Source organism: Mytilus galloprovincialis, chromosome 10 (assembly GCF_965363235.1).
Source record: "Mytilus galloprovincialis chromosome 10, xbMytGall1.hap1.1, whole genome shotgun sequence".
Classification (NCBI taxonomy): domain Eukaryota; kingdom Metazoa; phylum Mollusca; class Bivalvia; order Mytilida; family Mytilidae; genus Mytilus; species Mytilus galloprovincialis.
In genome coordinates this window covers 40066535-40088760 of record NC_134847.1, presented here as the reverse complement: position 1 = coordinate 40088760, position 22226 = coordinate 40066535, and the positions used below count along the sequence as shown (strand labels likewise).

Here is a 22226-nt window from a genome sequence, read left to right as displayed (position 1 = left end):
ATTGTATGGTTTGTTTTTCAGAGTAATCTAAAATTCTTCAAAAAAAAAAAAAATTAACAGGAACGTCAATAAACATAAAACACCAGTTCTGAAATTATTCAGAGGAATTAAGAGCATAACCCAAACGAGTGATTGAGGTATGGCAAGAAATAAAAGTTGTGACTGTATACCTGTCTTGTCTTTGCCACCTCTCCAGTGACTCCAACAGTTCCAGCTTGTAGATACTGCATGTTAGTTCGTCCTGGTATCTTTGTAGCCAATCCTCTTGACCCTTTACCACTTGATTCACCAACTAAAATATTGTTATTTATAATATTGTTATTATAGTTGTTAAGTATATCCTTCTCAAATTAATTTTTTACAGTGTTTATTCCAACAAATTGTCATTTTTTCAAGCCATTTTGATTTTCAGTTCAATATTTATTTAACTTTCTTGATTCAAATACTATGATTTAACCAAAACAAATATTGTTAATGCATTATAACGAAAGCTAACTTGATACCAAAAGTATTTGCTACTTGAGGGAAAATTGATGAACATGTATAATAAATAATAAACCTAGTTGAATATTTTCAATTGATTGTTATGATTGCAATTTCATTCTTTATTTTTAATTCTTTTCATCCACGAATTGAAAGAATGCCTGCTCATTTTTCCATTTTCATCAACCTCATTATGTATCATAAATTTGATTGTGTTTATAACTAGAGGCTCTAAAGAGCCTGTGTCCCTCACCTTGGTCTATGTTCATATTAAACTAAGGACACATATGGTTTTTTGACAAAATTGTGTTTTGGTGATGGTGATGTGTTTGTAGATCTTACTTTACTGCACATTCTTGCGGCTTACAATTATCTTTATCTATAATGATTTAAAAAAAATTATGAAAATTGTTAAAAATTGTCTATAAAGGGCAATAACTCCTTTAGGGGTCCATTGACCATTTTGTTCATGTTGACTTATTTTTAGATCTTATTTTGCTGTACATTATTGCTGTTTACAGTTTATCTCTATCTATAATAAAATTCAGGCTAATAACCAAAAGCTGCAAAATTTTCTTAAAAGTACAAATTCAGGGGCAGCAACCCAAACACGGGTTGCCTGAATGGTCTGAAAATTTCAGGGCAGATATATCTTAACCTAACGAACAATTTTATGTTATCAGATTTGCACTTACTGCTTTGGTTTCAGAGATATGAGCCCAAAACTTTTTAGTTAGTAAATAATTAGTAATTTTTAGCCATGGCAGCCATCTTGGTTTGCGGGCAGGGTCATCAGACACATTTTTAAAACTAAATACCCTAATGAAGATTGTGGACAAGTTTGGTTAAATTTGTCTTATTAGTTTCAGAGGAGAAGATTTTTGTAAAAGATAACAAAAATTTACGAAAAATTGTTAAAAATTGACTATAAAGGGCAATAACTCCTTCAGAGCAGATAGATCTTGACCTGATAAACAATTTTACCCCATGCCAGATTTGTTCTAAATGCTTAGGTTTCAGATATATAAGCCAAAAACTGTTTTTTACCCTTATGTTCTATTTTTAGCAATGTCGGCCATCTTGTTTGGTTGGCTGGGTCATCAGACACATTTTTTAAACTAGATACTCTAATAATGATTGTGGTCAAGTATGGTTTAATATGGCCCAGCAGTTTCAGAGGAGAAGATTTTTGTAAAAGTTAACAGACGACGATGACGGACGCCAAGTGATGAGAAAAGCTCACTTAGCCCTTTTGGGCCAGGTGGGCTAAAAATTAAAGAAATTTCACATAACTTAATTCCTTTACTGACAATATACTTGTTTATTACAGAGCTATGAGTACCTGTGATCATAAGAGGAACTAAGTAATCCTAATATCCCATATGTTAAAATGTATGGTTTTATATTTGATATAACTTCTCCAGCTGCTAGAACTTATGTGAGAAAAATAAATTAAAAAAAATGGCCATCTTTATTCTGATTTTTTATACTATGCTGTATTTCACAAGTTAGTCTTCACATGCTATTCAGCCCAAATAATCCCCTCTATATTTTTTTAAATTAAAACAAACATACATAGGTCTTCTCTGTCTAGAATTGAGTTTCCACCACCAAACAGGTTCTTGAAGAAGCCTTGTTTAGGAGCTTCTGGTGTTTCACAAGTTGCTACAAACAAATCTCCCAACATTTCGTTTAAATTATCACTGAAAGAAAATTTGAAATGTTTTACTCAAAATAAGTAACAAATTCAGAGATAATCAAATAAAATACAGTGATGAAATATATCATTACTAGGATTTTGAACAATCTTTCCTGCAAGATGATATTGACATTAAATTTCCCTTGCCCATCATTTCTATTTGTTACAATTTTTTAAAACTTCTTCGACTTTTTTTACTGCCTATACAAGTAAGGTTGAGGAAAGAAATAACTAAGAATATGCAGGCATACCGGTAATCACTTTAGTAAACCAAATATATTACGGCAAGCTTTGTTTTCTTAAATGTATTACTGCAATTTTGTTATAGCACAGCATCAAGCAACCACAAGTGACATCTATTTGGTTGTGTCAGATATATAAACATGCACTTAAATCCATGTATGGCTGGAGATCCTAGCTTAAGCTTGGTCTTGATTTTTTAAGAAGATATACTATGCACTTTAAATAAAACTATCCACTATTTGTTGGACCTTCAATTTGGAAAATGTTCAACCTAATATATCAAGTTTCTCTAAAAATTACAAATTGAAAGGTATGAACATGACCAAAATATAATAATAACCATTTTTTTTATGTCAAATACACATGCGACAAATCTTTGATGTATTTTGTAAATGGTCAGTTGTGAAAATTTTTTTTTTTTACCCTATCAATTATGTCCTTTTTCTAAATGGAAATCACACAATTGTATAGTCTATCTAAATACCAAGAAAACCATTAATTGAGCCTGAATCAAATTATCATGTCTCTGTGTCTTCATGAGTTTGTATGTAAACCACAAATCTAATGTTAATAAAAAAAAATTTTTTTTTCAATAAGCTTGTTTACAGCCAAAAATACGATTTTTTCTTAAACCACTAAAATTGGTATTCACATTAAAATGAATTAATCCATTGTATGACAATTTGAATAAATAAGACTCATCTGCCATAAAGATATTTCATAACAGTCAACCAACTCATAACTAACTGTTATTCATTCAGTTTGATCTATACGTTACCTTAGGTCAGCAGAAACATGATATTTTTTGTATTGTTACTTTTTCATTCAGTATAATCTATACTTTACCTTAGGTCAGCAGAAAATGATATTTTTTGAATCTCAGTAGGTGAACATAGATAACTAGCATGTCCATTACTACTGAAACTAAATGTTCGGGCTATCCGCAGGTCTGTTAATGCTAGAAAATCTATGTCTAGAAGAGGCTTAAGGCTGGGTAAACTAAATGTCATAATCCGACCATTGGCAATATAACACGCTAAACATACACTATCTGAAAGATAAATGTAAAATGTTATTATCAAGCAAGAATGTGTCCATAGTACACAGATACTCCACTCGCACTATCATTCTCTATGTTCAGTTGACCGTGAAATTGGGGTCAAAACTCTAATTTGGTATTTAAATTAGAATGATCATATCATAGGGAACATATGTACTATACTAATTTTCAAATTGATAGGAACTCATCAAAAACTACATTGACCAAAACTTTAACCAAAATCTTTAACCTGAAGTGGGGCAGATGGACAAACTAACAAACAAACAAACAGGCAAAGTTACAGGTGGGGCATAAAAATTAATGTTTCTTGTTCATAAACCATATAAACACTTTCATGTCAGATTACTGAAAATTCAGAATTATTGCATGATTTTATTATATGAATAATGCTACTGAATGAGTATCACAAATGTAAGAACTCGCATTCTAACATTTGATACATGTATTTGTATACAGCTTTGTTCCTGAAATAGAAATGGTTAATCTCAAATTTGGTTAGTCATGTTAATATTGCAATAATTTTGTCTTAACAGATATAGTTTATAGAGAAATTATTGCCTTTTTGATTTTGCAGATATTTGTAAATTGAGTGATGTCATTTGACCACCTCATTTCGTAAAATAATACAGTCAGCACCTTTATTAATAAGTCTATTGTTGCCTACCGCTATAAAATGCAATCAGCTGATTACTGTTATTTTGTCAAAATCTTAACAAGTTCAAGGTGTATTCCGAATTTTGTCTGATCAGGTAAAGTCTGAGAAACCAGAAAAAAGTAAACAAGATGGATGAAAATTGAAATTAAACTGTTTTATTTCTTTTGCCAATAATGAATTCAATCGCGAAAATAGCGACTGTTAGCAGAACCCCAGCTTGGCACAAATGACTTCAAAATCAATAGGGATCTATCTATTACATGTGACCAACCATCCAAAATATGTTGAAATCCAATATTAAGTATTGCATCCATAACTTAAAGAGATTAACAGATTTGGTAAAAAAATAAGACAGTCTATCTATAACAAATACCTCTCATTGATACAATATCAGCTCGTACAACAAACGATGAATCCGTGATCCTTGTTTTATATGGACATGACTGAGATGGCAAGGATACAACCTGTCAAAATAGAATACAAAATATAAATCTAAAGCTTGGTTTAACATACAACAGATCAATAAATATCATCTGTGTAAATAGGGGCCTTGGTGGTTACTACTGTAATCACTAGCCAGTCAACACTGAGGTTGTGAGTTCGAATCCCATGGCGCGGGTGCTCTGGACTCCGATTTTAATTGACTAGGATTGTCAGTTTTCCTATCAAAGGTTGGTGGTTTTCTCTGGGCACTCCGGCTTTCCCCACCAATAAAAACTGAGCGCCACGAAATAGTCTAAATGTGGTGCTTAAAAGTGGCATTAAAACACCAAAAATCAATCTGCATAAATATCAAAATCTAGGAAAATGTGCCTGAATATGCTTAGTATTGTTTGTCTTATGACAAATCATTCAATGAATTGTCGATGGTATTTGTATCTATTACTGATGAAAAATCTATATTGTGCTCTGATTTTATTGTAATGTAAAAGTATCATAAAATTATTCACTCTTCTTGGCGTTTAATGATTTTTTGCTTGTCAATCTCATTTTTTTTCTGGTCAGAGATTGTGTAAAAAGCACACATGTTCATGAGCTCAAATTTTATAAGTGCATCAAGAATTTTTTATCACATATTTTTGATTGTCTGAAATTTTTTAAACTAATGGAAAATAGTCCCTTTTTGGGCATTAAATTTCTGACATGAAGTAACAAAATTTTCAACAAATAACTTATTATTCATGAAGGAAAACATGTCATGTTCATAAATTCTTAGTTAACAATATTTACATACTCTTGCTTGTTTTTCTGAGCATAAAACAGCATATTGTTTATCTGAGACTTCCGTTGATGACGTAGGTGAGATCCTTGGTTTCTGGGCCATAGACAATTGTCCTAAAAATAAAGAAATCACAAATTAAACAGAATATCTGTCCAACATTTGGAATAGTCTCACCTTTACTTATATATATTTATGAAGTTTTTACCTAGGGGAGCTATTTTTAGTGATATGAGTGTGCCACAAAACAGGGTTGCTTTTTCGTGCCCTGCTTGCTAGAACAGGGTCCCTTTATCATGTCCAGCTTGTCAGAACAGGGTAGTTTTTTCATGCCCTGCTGGTGAGAACAGGGTCTTTTTTAAACAAAGTATTTGTCTCGAACAGAGTAGCTTATTTAACTGTTTAAGATACAGTCTGGAACAGCATCTATTTTATACAGCCTAGAACAGGATATACATTTTCTGAGCGTGTCTAGAACAGGGTATGTTTTTCAATATTTCTGTTTAGAACTGGGTATCTTTTTCAATGTTTTCTGGTTAGAACAGGGTATGATTTGGAAAGTGCTGTTGGCACAGTTATACCCAAAAAGATAATCAGTAACCCCCCAGGTTTTTACCAACTGAATGAATCTTTTTTTTCATCCCGTAAAAGAGTGACTGTGAAGAACATCATATTTCAACATTTATTTTAAAGCTAAACTACATCTAACATCAAAGTTTTGTATTTCTTTGTAATCAAAGTATGTAAGCCTACTTTTTACAGAATCCAATACTGTAAACCAAGTTATATTTGTGGATACTTTATTTCGCGTTTAGCCATAACTATCCTAATTCGCAGCAATTTAATTCCACGATTTTCATACTTTTTTGATGCAGTTAAATGTGAAAAGATCAAAGTTTTACATAATCGCTACAATTTATATTCACTTTATTTTTCTACTAGCGAAAGACACGAAAATACATTGCCTGCAGAAATTAGTTGGTTTACAGTATATGATGGTATACAATATAATGCAGTGATGTCATAACAGATGTATTATGTACCCTTCCATTGCATGATAGGCAAAAATTTCATATGGAGTAAGATTTTCACAGACAAACCAGTCTGCGCCAAAAAATTTTCATCTACTAGTCAGGAAACTAAATATCAAAACTTGTGCCTATATGACTATATAAAATTTTGAAAATTTTCACTAGTCCAAATCAATATTTACTAGTCTAGGGCATCGGACTAGTGGCTAACAGTGCAGACTGACATACTAATGCACCTGAATCTGCATTCACTGGCTTAAAAGGATTTAAAACCGCGCTTAAACTTGTTAGTTTCAGTAATGTTAACTTCAAAATAGATTGAATTCTACAATAACGTCTATGCTGATTTAAAGTTCACTTTGTTACTGAAGTTAAAAATAATATTTGCCACTGTAAGTTTATTCCCCAACAGCCAACTAAGCAAATTGGAAAAGGACTTTCAATAAGCAAGGTTGAATTCAAATCTCCAATTGTTTCATATGTATGTTACTAGTATGTGTAGGTACAATCAACAGATAGTTTCTTTGGGTCTCATATCTTATGCTATACATTTAGGTTAAACAAAATAAGAGCATACTTGGCGTTTTCGGTTCTTTTGTTGGTGTCTCCTTTTGTTCTGTTTTGTCCCTCCATGCCTTATGTATGGAAGGAATTAGCACCCCATTACAATCTAAGAAAGACATGGTTAATATTGCTCCTTTCAACCTAAATATCGTTCCTAAAATATAAACAAATTTAATAATGAATTAAATCACATAAATCCCAAAAGTAAAATCTAAAATTTATAAAGATCTAAAGGGAGCTTACCTTCATAGATATATAAAATTCACCAAAGTTTCATGAAAACTGCTGGAAGCATTTTTGAGTTATCGTCTAAAAACTGGACAATCCCCTTTTTTAAATTACTCGGAAAAGTAAAATGTAAAATTAACACTAATTGCAGACAGCTCATGTCAATTGATTTAAACAATTCACCAGTTTCTTGCAAATTGGTGAAAGTGTTTTTTAGTTATTGTCCAAAACTGGAAAATCCCCCTTTTATAATGAAAAAAAACAAACAAACTCAGAAACTTGAAATTTATAAAAAACGAAAAGGAGCTTACATCAATAGATAAAACAATACACCAAAGGTTCATGTGAATTGGTTCAAGCATTTTTGAGTTTTTATCCCACATGTTGACGACAGATAGACAGACAACAAGATACCATAAGTCCCGTAAATGGGCATGTAAAAACTTTCATTCATAATTTAAGTAATAATTTTCCTTTGCAAATTTTTGAAATCCCATTCAAGATCTCACATTTTTACCAAAACCAGTGATTTGCAATAATAATGCACATATCGATTTTAGAATTTGTCATAATCAAATTTGTTTTACATAGCTATTGTAAATTCTGAAATGTATGCTTTGTTTAATTTTTTAATTGACTTTAGAGTGTTTTAGGATAGATCACATTTCCGACACATGGCTTATCTAAATCATTTTAGGTTTTGTGTGTTAATTTTAATAATGTTACCTACCACTGGGTGAGACTATCACAGGTTGACTAAGTCGCTGGTCTCCCGGGGGAGGTAGATTTAGCACAATAACCAGCACTGAACCCAGGCTGGTACCTACCCACAGACATGGACAGGTAAAATTATCTGTAATTAAAAGAAAAAAAATTATGTATCAATGATATATTACTATTCTTATCTTTTTAACTACAATCATACAAACATAAGGTCCATGAACACAATTACTTCGTAGTGCATTTCTTTTAGAACATAAATGAAAATTAAAAAAATCCCACCTGCGCTTTCTCAATGAAATTTTTACAGTGTGTCGTACTACTTTTGGGACAAATTATATCAAAATTATAGAAAACTTCATCGACTATAACTCAAAATATGGACAATTTTATGTTTAGGTCGTCTTGAAATCTTTTGACAGCTTCCGAAGTGCTAGTTTTTAACCTTTTTCAACTGGACCAAATCACTACTTTCCTTTAAAATTCTGGACCCAAATTGTTTTACAGTGTAATTTCACCCCCCTACTTGCCAATTGAGGCATAAAACATGGAGAAATAAATTTGGAAGGGGTATGAAAAATATTGGCAAGTAACCCACTGTCAACACTAGGGACTATATTTGTTGACAACGAAAATCAAGGAACGACAATTGTGGTCTCGGACCATAATGTGACATTACCAAGACAGGCATTTTGGTTACATAATGTTGGCCTTTTTGAGAAGCCATGATAAAAATATTTTTGACCTAAATACCAATTTACTATTTCAGTCATCAGCTTTCAGATTTGTCCAAGACATTATTGATATAAACCACAGCTTCAAAGCGCAATTATCTATAGAATTTACCATTTCAAGGTACATTACTACTGTAAAAATACTTGGACCTCGAAATATTTTATAAACTTTGCTATTGCAATTTTTATGCTGCATATTCTATTGAGCTCACCTGTTTTTCTGGTATATGAGTCAGCAAAGATAAGAGACTGAATTGCTTCTTTTGAGACATTCTCTAAACTTGACATACTAGAACTACGGGACCGAGAAAAAGATGCACCATCATTTTTATCTGAAATTCAAAAAAACTTAAATTATTTTCTTTTTTATACTGAAATGTTTTACAAATTTCGCATTTCTATATATAAACATTTTTGAAAGGAGAAAAAATAACTTTCTATTTTGATGAAAGCAACACTTTTGAACATATATAACATTATATCTTAATTATTGTGATAATTTGTGCCTTGGATTTACAAACTGGTAATATGAGTATCAATCACCAAGTGTGTTTTCCATAAGCGTTAAAAAGTTTATTTTATTCTAAACCTTCAAAGCAAACATTACAATTTTTAGATAAATGGCAGAATGCCTTTTTTGTTCACTGGTCCTTACAAAGCACATTGAATACCAAAAACTTATAATCCAACTAGATTATAAACAAGATAACTGTGAAGAAGAAAATAGCTAAAGACAATGTATTTTCACAAGTCATACGGTAAAAAATTAAAATCGACAAATATGCTCTTCATAAAATTGTTCATCAGGAACCTTAATCGCTTTACCTTAAACACTGATATCCTCTAGTTCTCTGATCAATGCATCTCTATACATTTTTTAACACAATTTGTAATTTAACAAAAACAAAATATTCCAATCAAAATTAATGAGCTTACAAGCATAAGTAATAATATAGAAAGTTGGTGTTTGTCAAACAATAATAAAATTGTTAAACTGTGCTTAAAATGAACAATTTGCCTGCAAAAATAACACATGCAGTGATGATGCTTGAACTATAAAATAAAACATCTTGGACTAAATCGATTTCAAAATATCTTTCTAATTTTCAGTTGGTTTAACTCCATTTTCTTCAGAAACATCTGTACGAAGTCAGGAATATAACAGTTGTTTTCCATATGTTTAATTGACATAAAAGAGCATTTTAATTTTGTCATGTTTTCTGGACCCTTATCTCTTTTTAAAAAAAATCTAGCAGTTTGTTTGTTTTTTGTTTTTTTTAAATTCTATTATTCATGTTACCATTAAAAAATACAAACAGATTAGACTATGTTTGGATAATATTAAGCTGGTAATGCATCACAAAAAAGTCAGAAACACACTTTTGATACATCTGTTCTCTTCATCATTGCATATACATCAAATACATTGAGTATATTAATTACAAACTTTAACAATTATTGATGTTGACATCAGCATACAATTTTAGTTCTCACTTTTCTATGTTTCGGGTGTTAAAAAGTTAAAGAAATTAAGCGTGACTTTTTATAAAGGCCTCTTGCTATATTAGTTTCCAATGCAGACATGATTGATGATAGATTGATGGATTGTTGCTTTGTGGCAAATATTTCATGCATGTTTAGGACAAGAGGCATGATTGATTGATGGATTGTTGCTTAACCCCGTCCAGTGGCAAATATTTCATACATGTTTAGGACAAGAGGCATGACTGATGAAAATGGTAAAATTTAATCAAAACAATATAATTTTTAAGATTTGTCCTCAACATTTTTTACGGGTGAACATATTTCCATTGGCTAACAATTTCATATTGCAAGAAAATATGAGCGACAGCTTTCCTGGAAGTAAAATAACATTAGTACTTCAACAATTTTTACTGCAAAGGAAAAAAGTATGAATATGTGAAAATTGTTTCTCTCTAAAATGTGACAACAACAATAACTTTTTAAGTGCTGAAAGGGTTAGAAGAAATGTGCTTCAGACTCACCACAATCAGGTTTGAGGTAAACAATGGCTATCAAAACAACAATTATAATATTGTCAGTACTTTTTACATAGCTGATAATTTAAACATGTAAATACAATATGATAAATGATGAATCAAATTAAACTTAGTAAAATATTTTTTTACAAAAAATCAAAAAAAATAATCTTACTTTGATAATCAAATTAACCTTAGTAAATTAATAAAAAGTTGTGTTCATCTCTGTTTTTGAGATCTGATGGCAAAATTTTATAATTATAGTTTAATGTCAATATCTGAATTAAATTATCATGAAAACTAGATTAATCAATAAATAAAAGACAGAAGACATTTAAAGTGAGCAATTAAAACCAAAAAAAAAAAACAACGGATTTCAAAATTTATAAAAAAGTTTAAATGAACTCCAAGTTAAAAAAAAAAAAATTCTATTAGGCAGTCACGTATTATAAACATGTAAATGTACCTTGAGTTTCTGAAATACTTAAATAAATGTTTGATTGCACTTCAGTTTATTATTACTGATTGAAGGGGGTCTCATTGGGGGGTTCTGATAACAGATCCCGCTTACTGTTTTGTAAGATTCACGTATCCCACTTATACTATGTTTGTAAGCAATTCTCATTTTGTGTCATTTACTGTGTCCTGGTAGACTTCATTTCCCATTTTCACTGCACAATAATTTGACTTTCAGGTGTCACGCTTACAAAAAATCAGCAATCCCGCTTTACGCTTAGACCCCAATGAGACCAACATTGAAAAGAATCCAGCCATTTCATAGCAAATGAAAGGATGTTCAAACTGGCAAGTCTAAATTAGGAACTTTTGGGTATGGTCAGTTCTTAATTTAAGTGAAGAGAATTGTCCTTCCTTATAAACACATTTTTATTTCATTGTACTCCCTACAACTTCATTAAAAGACAGAGTAATTAGTTTTACATTTTCTAAAGAGAAATTACTCTCAAGTACAATATATTCTACCATTAGCTTATAACAACATATATGAATGGTTACAAGCTGTTTAAATTAAGACAAAATAATAATTGTTTTTTTTTTTTCCAAAACATAAGTTGTTAGTTTGTATTAATGTTTTTTGCTATCTAAAAAATCATTATAAAAGTTAAGTACTTTTCTTGTACTATTAAAAATGTACTTCTATCTTCTTTTTCATATCAAAATGTACTTCTATCTACTTTTTCATATCAAAATGTACTTCTATCTACTTTTTCATATCAAAATGTACTTCTATCTACTTTTTCATATCAAAATGTACTTCTATCTACTTTTTCATATCAAAATGTACTTCTATCTAATTTTTCATATCAAAATGTACTTCTATCTAATTTTTGATATCAAAATGTACTTTTATGTACATTTTTTTTTATAACAAAGTGTACTTTTATTTCCTTTTTCATATAATGTTCTTTATCTTCTTTTTCTTATATATCAAATTAAACATTTTATCTTCTTTCTGTTATTTTATTGAAAAAGGTTAAAAGGGGAGAGTTGACGTCTCTTAAAACTAGTTTTAACATAGCATTTTCCTATGTGTGTTCTAAGTAAGATAACCTTGTCAGTATTTTAACTGTATATTGATACATTACTACTTGTATTTGTTTTGTCTTTCTTTAGCAACTGTTAATGGCCATCAGGTTTCCTATACTGGGGCCCTTACTTCTATATAAGAGTAGCTCTTTTGAATTTTTGACTTTATGGAATTTGATGTTGTTAGATCTTGTTTGCGTCTTTTAACACACAATTCATTTAGAGGTTGATATATTGTATAGATACTAGTGTATTGCTGAAGACTGTATGTTAACTCCCAGATGTCTTTTCGATGTTTATGTTGTTGGTTGCTGCATCATTGATATTAAATCAGCATTTTATTTTATCGTGATAAAATCAATGTTGTGTCAAAACAGAGAAACAAATAGACAACAAGAACTTAAGTAAATGAAGATTGAAATTTTTCAATTTACATTTCTAGATATATTTTGTCATTATACTGACAAAGAAAAAAAAAGTTTAACATTAAGTAAGTGACATTCTTATCTTTTGTGTGTATGTATTATATAAAGAAATTTCTAGTTCAACTATACAACAATAGACACCATATTGAAATTATGACAAAATGTTCTTATCTGAAAATCATTTGTTTCACAATATTTAGAATAAGATTTAATTTGAAGTTATGAATTAATAGCAAATCTGTCTACTTATTAGTGGAAAACAATTCAAGATATGAAGGGCATATCCACCAGTTTTAAGAAAAATTACCAGGGTAATATTTTTTTGGAATACATATCAAGAACATGAACTTTTCAAAATTCATTGTCACTATGAATAAACAAATGTTTTTGGAAATGTTAGATATGGAATGTAGTTTAGATGTCAATGAAGGTTATTGATATAATATCTAGATGTTGTTTTATTTTCAATTTAGACTTGTTTATATTTATAGATATATATCAATAACCTGTGAAGCAAATGCACTTTTAATTTATCTGGTGTTTCATGTAAAACAATTTGATGCTTTAACTTAATGCCACCTTAAAAATAAAGATTTATAGTTAGTGACATTAATTTCTTACAGCAAATATAGTTTTCTATCAAGAATTATTTATTTTTGTACCTTCAAATTTTCCTTCCAGTCATATTTATTCATGTTTGCTTACTTTAACAGTGTTCCAGCTAGCATGAAATGGAGGGGCGCCGCCCCCCCCCCCCCCCCCCCCCCCCGAAATTTTGCGCCCCTCTGCCTTTTTTAAGCGCCCCTCTGTGCAAAGTTTTGCAATGTCATTGAACAAATAATTATGCAAAATCTTCGATTTCTTAATGTCAATTGTCATAAAAATCATAAATGTCAAAAATAAAAAAAAATCTTAATGCCAATTTTATTATGATAATTCTAAATGCTAATAATCGTGATAATTCTTAATGTCATTTATAATTATCATGCAAAAAGTCGCAAGTGACCTTCACACTTTTTCAGTTATGTAAACAATTTTTTAATTGGTGTTAACATATAAATCGAAAGAATATCTATATTCAATTGAATTTTTCAATGATTATCCAAAATTTTTTGTTTCTTAAGGTCAATTGTCATTAAAGTTGTAAATATCAATTGTCATGCCAATTATTATGATAATTCTTATTGTCAATTATGATGCAAAAAGAAGTATTTTTGACCTTCACACTTTTTCAGTTTTGTCAATAATTTTTTTTTGGTGTTAACATATATATCTAGGAATATCTATATTAAATTTACTTTTTAATAATTATCCAAAATTTTTTCATTTCTTAATGTCAATTGTCATGAAAATTGTCAATGCTAATAATCGGGATAATTCTTAATGTCATTTATAATCATGATGCAAAAAATAGCATCTGACATTCACAATTTTTCTGTTATGTCAATATTTTTGTTATTGGTGTTAATATAAAACCAAGGAATATCTATAATAAACAGTGGATATGCCTCTCATAATTTAACATTTGTAAATAATTTGTGAAAATCAATGGTAAATTCCAAAAACATCTTCTACAGAAAACCAGTTAAAGATTGAAAATAAAAAACCAAAAATCACCCACATTAAACCCAACGTAAATGAAATTAAAATAAACATATATATACACATGTATATAAATCTGGTTGTATAAAAACACCACAACAGCAAGCATGGAGGGGAAATACATCACATAAGTAGGTACCAGTAGGTAATGACATGTTCCCTGTTCTAATTCTTGATTACATTTTGAATACATATATCATTTCAAATTTTAATAAAAGAACAATGTCCCCTGCTTTGCACATATTTTAGTTTTTCAAGGGGCACAACTCTTTAAAAAAAAGTCGATCGACCATCATTTTAGAACTTGTTCAAGATATTGCTGATGTTGACATATAATATAAGTTTTATAAAAATCTGGCAAGAAAAGTACCTGTGAGAGTGTCAACAAGACCGGACAGACATACAACAGAGGCTAAGATCCCCTGTAGTTCCATTTTCCCCACATGAGTTACGGGTAGGGACAATAAATTGAAAATGTGTCCATTTGAGGTTAAAAGGAAGTAAATAAAGATGACTGGCGCCACCTAGATTTTACATCCAAGATAATAGGTAGAAGTAAATTTATTTTCTGCTGCCTTGGTAATTAGAAATTAAAATTGAAATAATGAGAAATGGATGTTGGCCATTGGTGTAGAAATAGCGAGAAATTTAGAGAAAACTCTCCAAGACAAGCAACATTTTCTGTGCCAAATTAAGCAAGGGGTGTTCTTCATTCATACTACTTCGAAAGTTCCGGAACCATTGAGTACCCTTAAAAAATGCCATGTCTCTATCAAAAAAGCTGCGGCACCATGTGTTTGACAATTGCAATTACACCCAAAGGTGTTGATAATTCAGAATTCGAAATTTTTTTCAATGGATCTTTGATAGTGAAAAGGCAGGACCAAATAAGGCTACCATTGTCGCCTATGTAAATAATTACTTCCTTGTAACCTTGACACAGATGAAGACTCAAATCGCATTCAACCTTATAAAGGGACATAACTCCAAAACAGTAAAATTGACACAACCAAAACTTGATCTGAGTTTTCATGGCTATAGCATTGTGTATTAGTTTCATGAGGTTTGGTTGAGGCAAATTAAAACTAGTAAACTGAAACCAATTTGGGACATATGTATGGGTACAAACTGATGGATGAGGGTCAACCTTAAAACCCTCTCCTTGACAATGGGAGCTGTCAAGCAAGCAAAAACAACACATCTTAAAAATATTATCACTTACAATTAAATGATCAAACAAGATTGTCACCAACAATTTCTATCAATTTAAAGTAATGGGATATTTGATTTTAACAAGCCTAAAGGTTTTCTGGACCAGCGACATGACCAGCAATGGAATTTAAACCTCAAATAAAGACCCTTCAGAAAATAAAATTATCTTGCACTGAAATAGGTACTTTTTTCGGTCACAAATCATTTTACATGCCATTACACTACTGTACCAGTTTGATCAACTTGTAATTGTACATACTAAAAATAAGTGAACATCTCTATCCACAGAAATCAGATTAAGAAAAATAAAAACTGCTGTGTGCCATACTGTTGCTCAGAATCCTTGATGAATGGGAAGTATAGCTGGTATTTAAAATAAAATTATTAAGAAATGATGTGACAAAATAGATGAATTATTGAAAGAGCATTACACCTCACCCCACCCCCTACCCCATTTAAAAATTAAATTAAGTATTTTAGGTCAGTAGAATTGGGAATTTAAAGAAAAAACTAGATGTGTCAAAGCGACACAAATGGCCCTGTCTCAAAAAGTTGAAAAATCTGCAATTTGAATAACACATGTGGACGCAAACATGACGGTAATCTCACATATCTAAAGTCAGCTCAAAATCTGGAGGCGTATAGAAAAAAAGTCTGTATAACTGTGATTTTCAACAATTTATCAAAGTCCAAAGCCCATAATTTTGGCAAAAATTAGTGGAGCAGAACAAAACTTTACCTTGATCTGTAACTCATCATTGTTAACTCACATACCAAAAATCAGCTCAATATCTGAAGGCATTTAGAAAAAAAGGTCTGTATAACTGTGATTTTCAACAATTTATCAAAGTCCAAAGCCCGTAATTTCAACAAAAATTAGCGGAGCGGAACGAAACTTAAACTTGATCTGTAACACATCATGGTTAACTCACATACCAAAAATCAGCCCAATATCTGAAGGCATTTAGAAAAAAACTCCGTATAATGGTTTGTTGTGGAATGACGGAATTTCGGAATTACGGACAAGGGTAAAACTATATAGCACTGACAACTTTGTTGCGGGGCCATAAAAATGTCCTGTTTATATGAAAATTTTATTAGATTTTCAGTAACACTGTGACAATGATCATGATTTACATTGTTTATACAATTTTTGGTAGAATTTCCAATATGTCAGTGAGTGAATAGATCCTCCCACCCTCAAAACAAAAAATGGAACTCAAGATTAGGATAAATTAAGTAATTTTTTGATGAACAGTGGAAAAGACATGATTAAATTGATGACAATTACATTTTCTTGTGAAGTACATAAAAGACATTTTTTCTACAGGTCAGACAACATCGAGTCAGTTGAAAATCTATTGCATTCCTTTCTTTGAATTGTCAGAAACCCCAATTTATGTTATCAAGTTAATTTCTGCATAGCTCACTCAGCTGAACTGTATCTTTTATGGTCATTATGATATTTTATGACAATTTTGCCAAAACCCAGATTGTAAAAAATTTCACAAGAATCATAAGAAATACAATTCGGCAGATAATTTCTGTACAAGGACAATGTTGACCAAACTTTTTTCACAACATAAAAAGACATAGATTATAATAGCAATGGTGTGCACCTCCACCAGTCATTTCCTCTACGGACGCCACACTTTGAGCTTTCTGTAGTTTTCGAATACCTTGCGACTTGCTTCGTTTTAATTCAGGAGGTTGCTGTTGCCTTTTTTGCTTTAGACACATTGGACTCACACATACACCATTTATCTATAAATTAAGGGTTCATACAACAATCATGGACATCTACTGATTATCTTCCCTCCTAACATAGGAGAACCTATATTTTATATTATATCCAAGTGTGTGAGTTGTGTGCCATCCAAGTTCAGTTTTTGCTCAAACTTTTATAGATTACTTACCAATGACGTTTCCATCTGAGTTACATGTAGTTTTAAATTCAAAACTCAGTTTATCTACATGTGCCACTAGTTTCATGGCCAAAACAAAAATGGTTCTGACATTATTTTGCCCTTTTTTAATAATGTTTTAGTTAAGAAATTACAAATGAATTTGCAGAATATTTTCATATTCATGCCATGCAGTTAGATTACAGTAAACAGCTTTGCTATAAAACTTTTTACTGAATTTGGCAACTGTTAATATTTCCCCCTCCCCTTTTTGTTTTTGCTAAACCTTGAAAAGAACAGTCTTATACTTTTAACCAATCCTGCTTTTGTCAACTCGAAAATAAAAAAAAGCGCCAGAAAAACACTATAATTCTATTAAAAACAGCAACAAAAAAATCCCATGTTTTTATAACAAAGCAAAATTTAGGCAAACCATGACAACACAGGCTGAAAACATAAAAGTATAGTTACCATGGTTACAAAAGATGAAAATGATGAAGATGAATATACATGCTATAATCCCAGAATGCAAAGCGAGGGATACATGCAACAACAGAGGTCAAACTTAACATGCTGCCACAAATGGACCAATCACAGTCTTGCATTGAAATTTATAGTCTCAATTTGAGCATTGTAGTTTTTTTTCAAATTTTTTCATGATTTGAGGGGAATGAAAAGAGGTGTGCACTATACACAGCCGAATACGGTAAGCAATGATGCGTTTCATTTTTAAATAAAAATTTGTGTATCATCATACTAATTACTTGACTCGATCCAATATCATAAATAAAATGTGTAGTAATGAAATAAACAGAATTGTGATTCATCAATTTGTAACACCGAAGTAATACTGGAGGACTTAGCCGTTGGCCAGAGTTTTTGTCATGCTCAGGAAGACCCTTCTTACCCTGCAATTAGAAAAAGACACAGACATATTTGACTAATACTTAAATATATACCAAAGATACCTCAGCAAAAGAACTAAAAACTTGTCCTGAAACATACCCGGTTGTAATAATTCTGTAATGCTCATTTTTCTAATTGTCGTATGCCCTTCTTTATCATTTGACAAGTCTAGAACTTCAAGTTTTGGTTTCTTGTCCTCCTCTTTGAAAAGCTTATTTTGAATTTGGACACTCATTCGCCTCATACTTTTAAAAAATCCTGTATCTGGCTTCTCGTCATCTGTATCATCGTCCGTAATCTCTTTATGGTGCTTGTCTTTATGGAAGTCAAGGTCATCTGTGTGCGATGATTTACTATTGTTTAAATTGTCACTATCACTTGAAATTCCAGCGTCTTCTTTAAGTTTTTTAGAAGAATGAGATTTTTTACGATGAAAACCAAGTTTATGTAATGAGATTTTCCTGGTTTTCTGTTTTTCCGGAGGTTCAACATCAATATCAGGTTCTGATGATGACCTTGGTCTATCATCCCCTTTACCGTTTGAGTATTTCGCAATCAAACCACTCGGTTCTGATTTTGTTTTTCCTACTTTTTTCTTTTTGCCCATATATGGCATTTTTTCTAATGTCAAATTATGGTTATTGTTATTATTTGTAGGTGTTCTTTCTTCATCTGAGTAGGATGTCTCTGCCAGCTGGACTTTCAAACTTGGAAGCGTGAGTGGTTGAACGGACATCCGTCGAATATTTTTCCTCATGGAGGCTTCCATACCGATTCCACCACCACCGTCGTCACTTTCCTTTTTATCATTTAAAGTATTAGTATCATTATCCAAAGTTTCTGCTAAAACTGCAGTTTCAACAATTTCATCATCAACACTAGAATTAACTTCGTGATCACTTTTATCGGAGTCTGTCTGTTGACTTTCTTTTATAGCCAACAAAGGGTAATCGCTAGGCCAAGAGGATTTTTTCTTTAATCTGGCAGGGTTGGTTTCAGGGGATGGTGACTGTAGATTTAAACAAAACAAACAAAACTAAAACATAAAAGTAAATAAAACACGAAAAACTTAACAAAATAACAAAGGTAAAATAAGGATACTACCTGGAGGGAAAGAGGACAACAATGCATACACATATAGTGTTTGGAGGAGTGTATGCATTATCTGCTAGAGTGCTTTCTGAACATGCTTAATAAGTCTGGAGTATGTCACATGGCTTTAGATACTTTTTTGAAGAGATAATTTAAGTTGGTTTCTGATTAAATTTCTTAAAGGGATATTATTTTTTTTTACATCAACATTTGCATTTATAAAGGTGAGTGACAATATTTGATTTTTTTTTTTTTTAATGAAATATCAATCCAGATTTAAAAATAAATATATATATATATCCTTAGGAATAATTTGAGATACAGATTTAAAGTTAAAACTTTTTCACAGCCAAAAGGAGATGATGTTCATTGAGTTTATAAGTTTTTACGGTCTTTAAAAACAAATTCTTCTCCTGTCATGTTCTTCAAATTAAATTAACAAAAATTGTATTGATGCAGCAGATAAAGGTTATTACTTTTTCATCTGTCTTTGTGCTATTTTTCTACAAAAAGTTACACAAAGATTTGTTTTTAATTATTTGCCATCAATGAATTTTTTTAAATTAGTATTGATGGCAGATAAAGGTCATTACTTTTTCATCTCTTTATGTACTTTTTTCTACAATATTGTTTTTAATTATTAGTGTTTAATTATATAAATAGCCATAACATTAATTCTCCAAAAACATTAAACAAAAATCAGGTTGAAAAACAAATTTGCAAGCGTACAGCAACTAAAACTACTACTTTTTTCTAAAATAAAATATAACAACATAAGTTTGTCTACTGCTAATTTCTACATTTGTAAATGTACAGTAAAATCCATAACATTAGATAGCAAATATATACACCAATATCATCATTAATAAAATGACAGAGACAATGCTTAGAAAATTAAAAACTTGCAATCAAAATTTTAAATTATCCTCTAGTCAATATGTCTTTCAAAGTACTATCAAAGATAATTCAGTATTATTGTCATTAAAAAAAATAAAGAATTTTTAATTTTGAAATTAGCATTTTTTAAACATGAATTATATATTTTTTTTAATTTAAATGTTCTGCAGTTTCAAATGTATTACAATCAAAATGCTTTCTATTTTCGGATAACATTTGGCTTTCAAATTTCTTTCCTCATAATTAATTCAGGTGTATAGCTTATATACTAATGTTATGTTTTTTTCTGTATAGTAACAAATTAAACATTTAAACAAAATCAATTCCTATAGCAAACAAAACTGCAAATAATATTCATGATTTAAAAGCGGAATTCAATTTCTTTTCTCAGTTATGGCTTCTTATAACATGTAACATTTACCATTGTTCATAATTTCCCCAAATTTTAAAATATTTCATAATGCAAATAGAATGTAAATTTAGCCTTTCTTTTTCATTGATTTGAGCCATGGTGAAATCTTTTGCTGATGAATATCATGTCATAATATATAAGCAATTAATGTTATCTTCAAGCATTTTTTTTTTTTTAATTGAAATGAATAATATTTGATTACCTAAAAGATATAGTTAAAATACTATCTACTGTATTTTTCTGTGTCATAAATTTTCAATAAGTTCTATTTTACAAATACATGTGTCATATTTTTCATGTGTATATTTGGTTTTAAGAACTAAGTCTCCTTTGATTTGTGTCGAAAAAACATTTAATCAAGACATTACATTTTCCCCTTTTTCTCCCCCCGAAAACGGTTTCAGCTTTCATTTTTGTAAATGAATATAATAAAACAAACAATTTCTTACACATAAAACAGACTTTGTTGCTAGGTGTTTATTATAACTCTAGTACAACATGTTTTTTTATTGTCCTGTGTGACTCTAGTGATGAATTGTTTCCTATGCTCCTTACCTCTCAAGTTACAGAACCCTGATAAAATTACTTTAAATAAAGGGTCAGGTGACAGAACCCTGATAAATTTACATTAAATAAAGGGTCAGGTTACAGAACCCTGATAAAATTACCTTAAGGTGGTACCCAACACTTTCAATAAAATTAATTTGGCTCTTTTAATTTTCATAAAATTTTGTCAACGTATTTACTTTGACACTTTAACAAAAATATAAAAAATTTTGAACCAACCGTTTTGTCAGAAAAATTACACTGGTTATATAGCAATTTGTCAAACACCAATTTTGATCATTGAGAAGCGTAATATTCCTTTTACAACACAACGTTTAGCTGACTTTACAGAGTTATCTCCCTGTAGTGTTAGGTACCACCTTAAATAAAGGGTCCGTATCTGTAAGCACCAAACTGACATAATACATATTTGTGATTAACTGCCATCATATACTGTGGATTCAATATTATTCGTTGGATTCCAATTTTTCATGGATTTCGTGGGTACAGGTGAACCACGAATTTAAATGTTTTAAATGAATTATTAATTTGCTATATGATTAAATGCAGACTTTTTGAAAAGCATGAAATCAAATATTCAAGATAATGTAAATTTTTCTCAATCAATGAAAACTGGTACCCCAATAATAAATGAATCCACAGTATACTATTGATTCATTTATTTTTGTGGGTACCAGTTTTTGAGGGTTCAGAATGAACTATTTGATATTTGGATTTACAAAAGTCTGCTGAAATTTGTTCTTTTTTGAAGGTTTAAATTTGTGGTTGACCTATCCTGTCTAAATCAACAAAAATTGGTATCCAACGAATAATTATGAATGCTCAGTACTCGGTTTTGGAGTTTCAAAAATATATAACGACAGCAGAGTTTTCCTTAGCACCTTATAAAAGCATGGTTAAATTCTTTACAATTTTAGCTATCAACTTTCTGCCAATTACAAAAAAAATTCATAAATATTATGCTTTGAATTAATGTTTTCCTTCAAATTAACCTGTTAACATTATATGCAGGGAAAACACTGAGCCAT

General features: G+C 30.5%; 1 protein-coding gene across 9 annotated transcripts in view; it reads right to left on the bottom strand.

Annotated features, from left to right (window-relative positions):
* The window catches only part of LOC143047554 (syntaxin-binding protein 5-like), a 91320-nt gene that overhangs the window by 6880 nt on the left and 62214 nt on the right, over positions 1 to 22226 (bottom strand). For 4 of the 9 annotated variants that reach the window (XM_076220624.1, XM_076220625.1, XM_076220629.1 and 1 more), the window contains 10 exons: positions 18330 to 19239; positions 10643 to 10669; positions 8849 to 8968; positions 7913 to 8035; positions 6968 to 7108; positions 5375 to 5475; positions 4514 to 4604; positions 3272 to 3476; positions 2059 to 2186; positions 171 to 292 (listed from right to left, as the gene is read on the bottom strand). In XM_076220624.1, the coding sequence (XP_076076739.1) occupies positions 171 to 292; positions 2059 to 2186; positions 3272 to 3476; positions 4514 to 4604; positions 5375 to 5475; positions 6968 to 7108; positions 7913 to 8035; positions 8849 to 8968; positions 10643 to 10669; positions 18330 to 19239 (1968 nt within the window). Of the gene's footprint in view, positions 1 to 170; positions 293 to 2058; positions 2187 to 3271; positions 3477 to 4513; positions 4605 to 5374; positions 5476 to 6967; positions 7109 to 7912; positions 8036 to 8848; positions 8969 to 10642; positions 10670 to 17039; positions 17185 to 18329; positions 19240 to 22226 lie in introns of all 9 variants that reach the window. The other 5 variants (XM_076220627.1, XM_076220626.1, XM_076220628.1 and 2 more) reach the window with 5 other exon arrangements.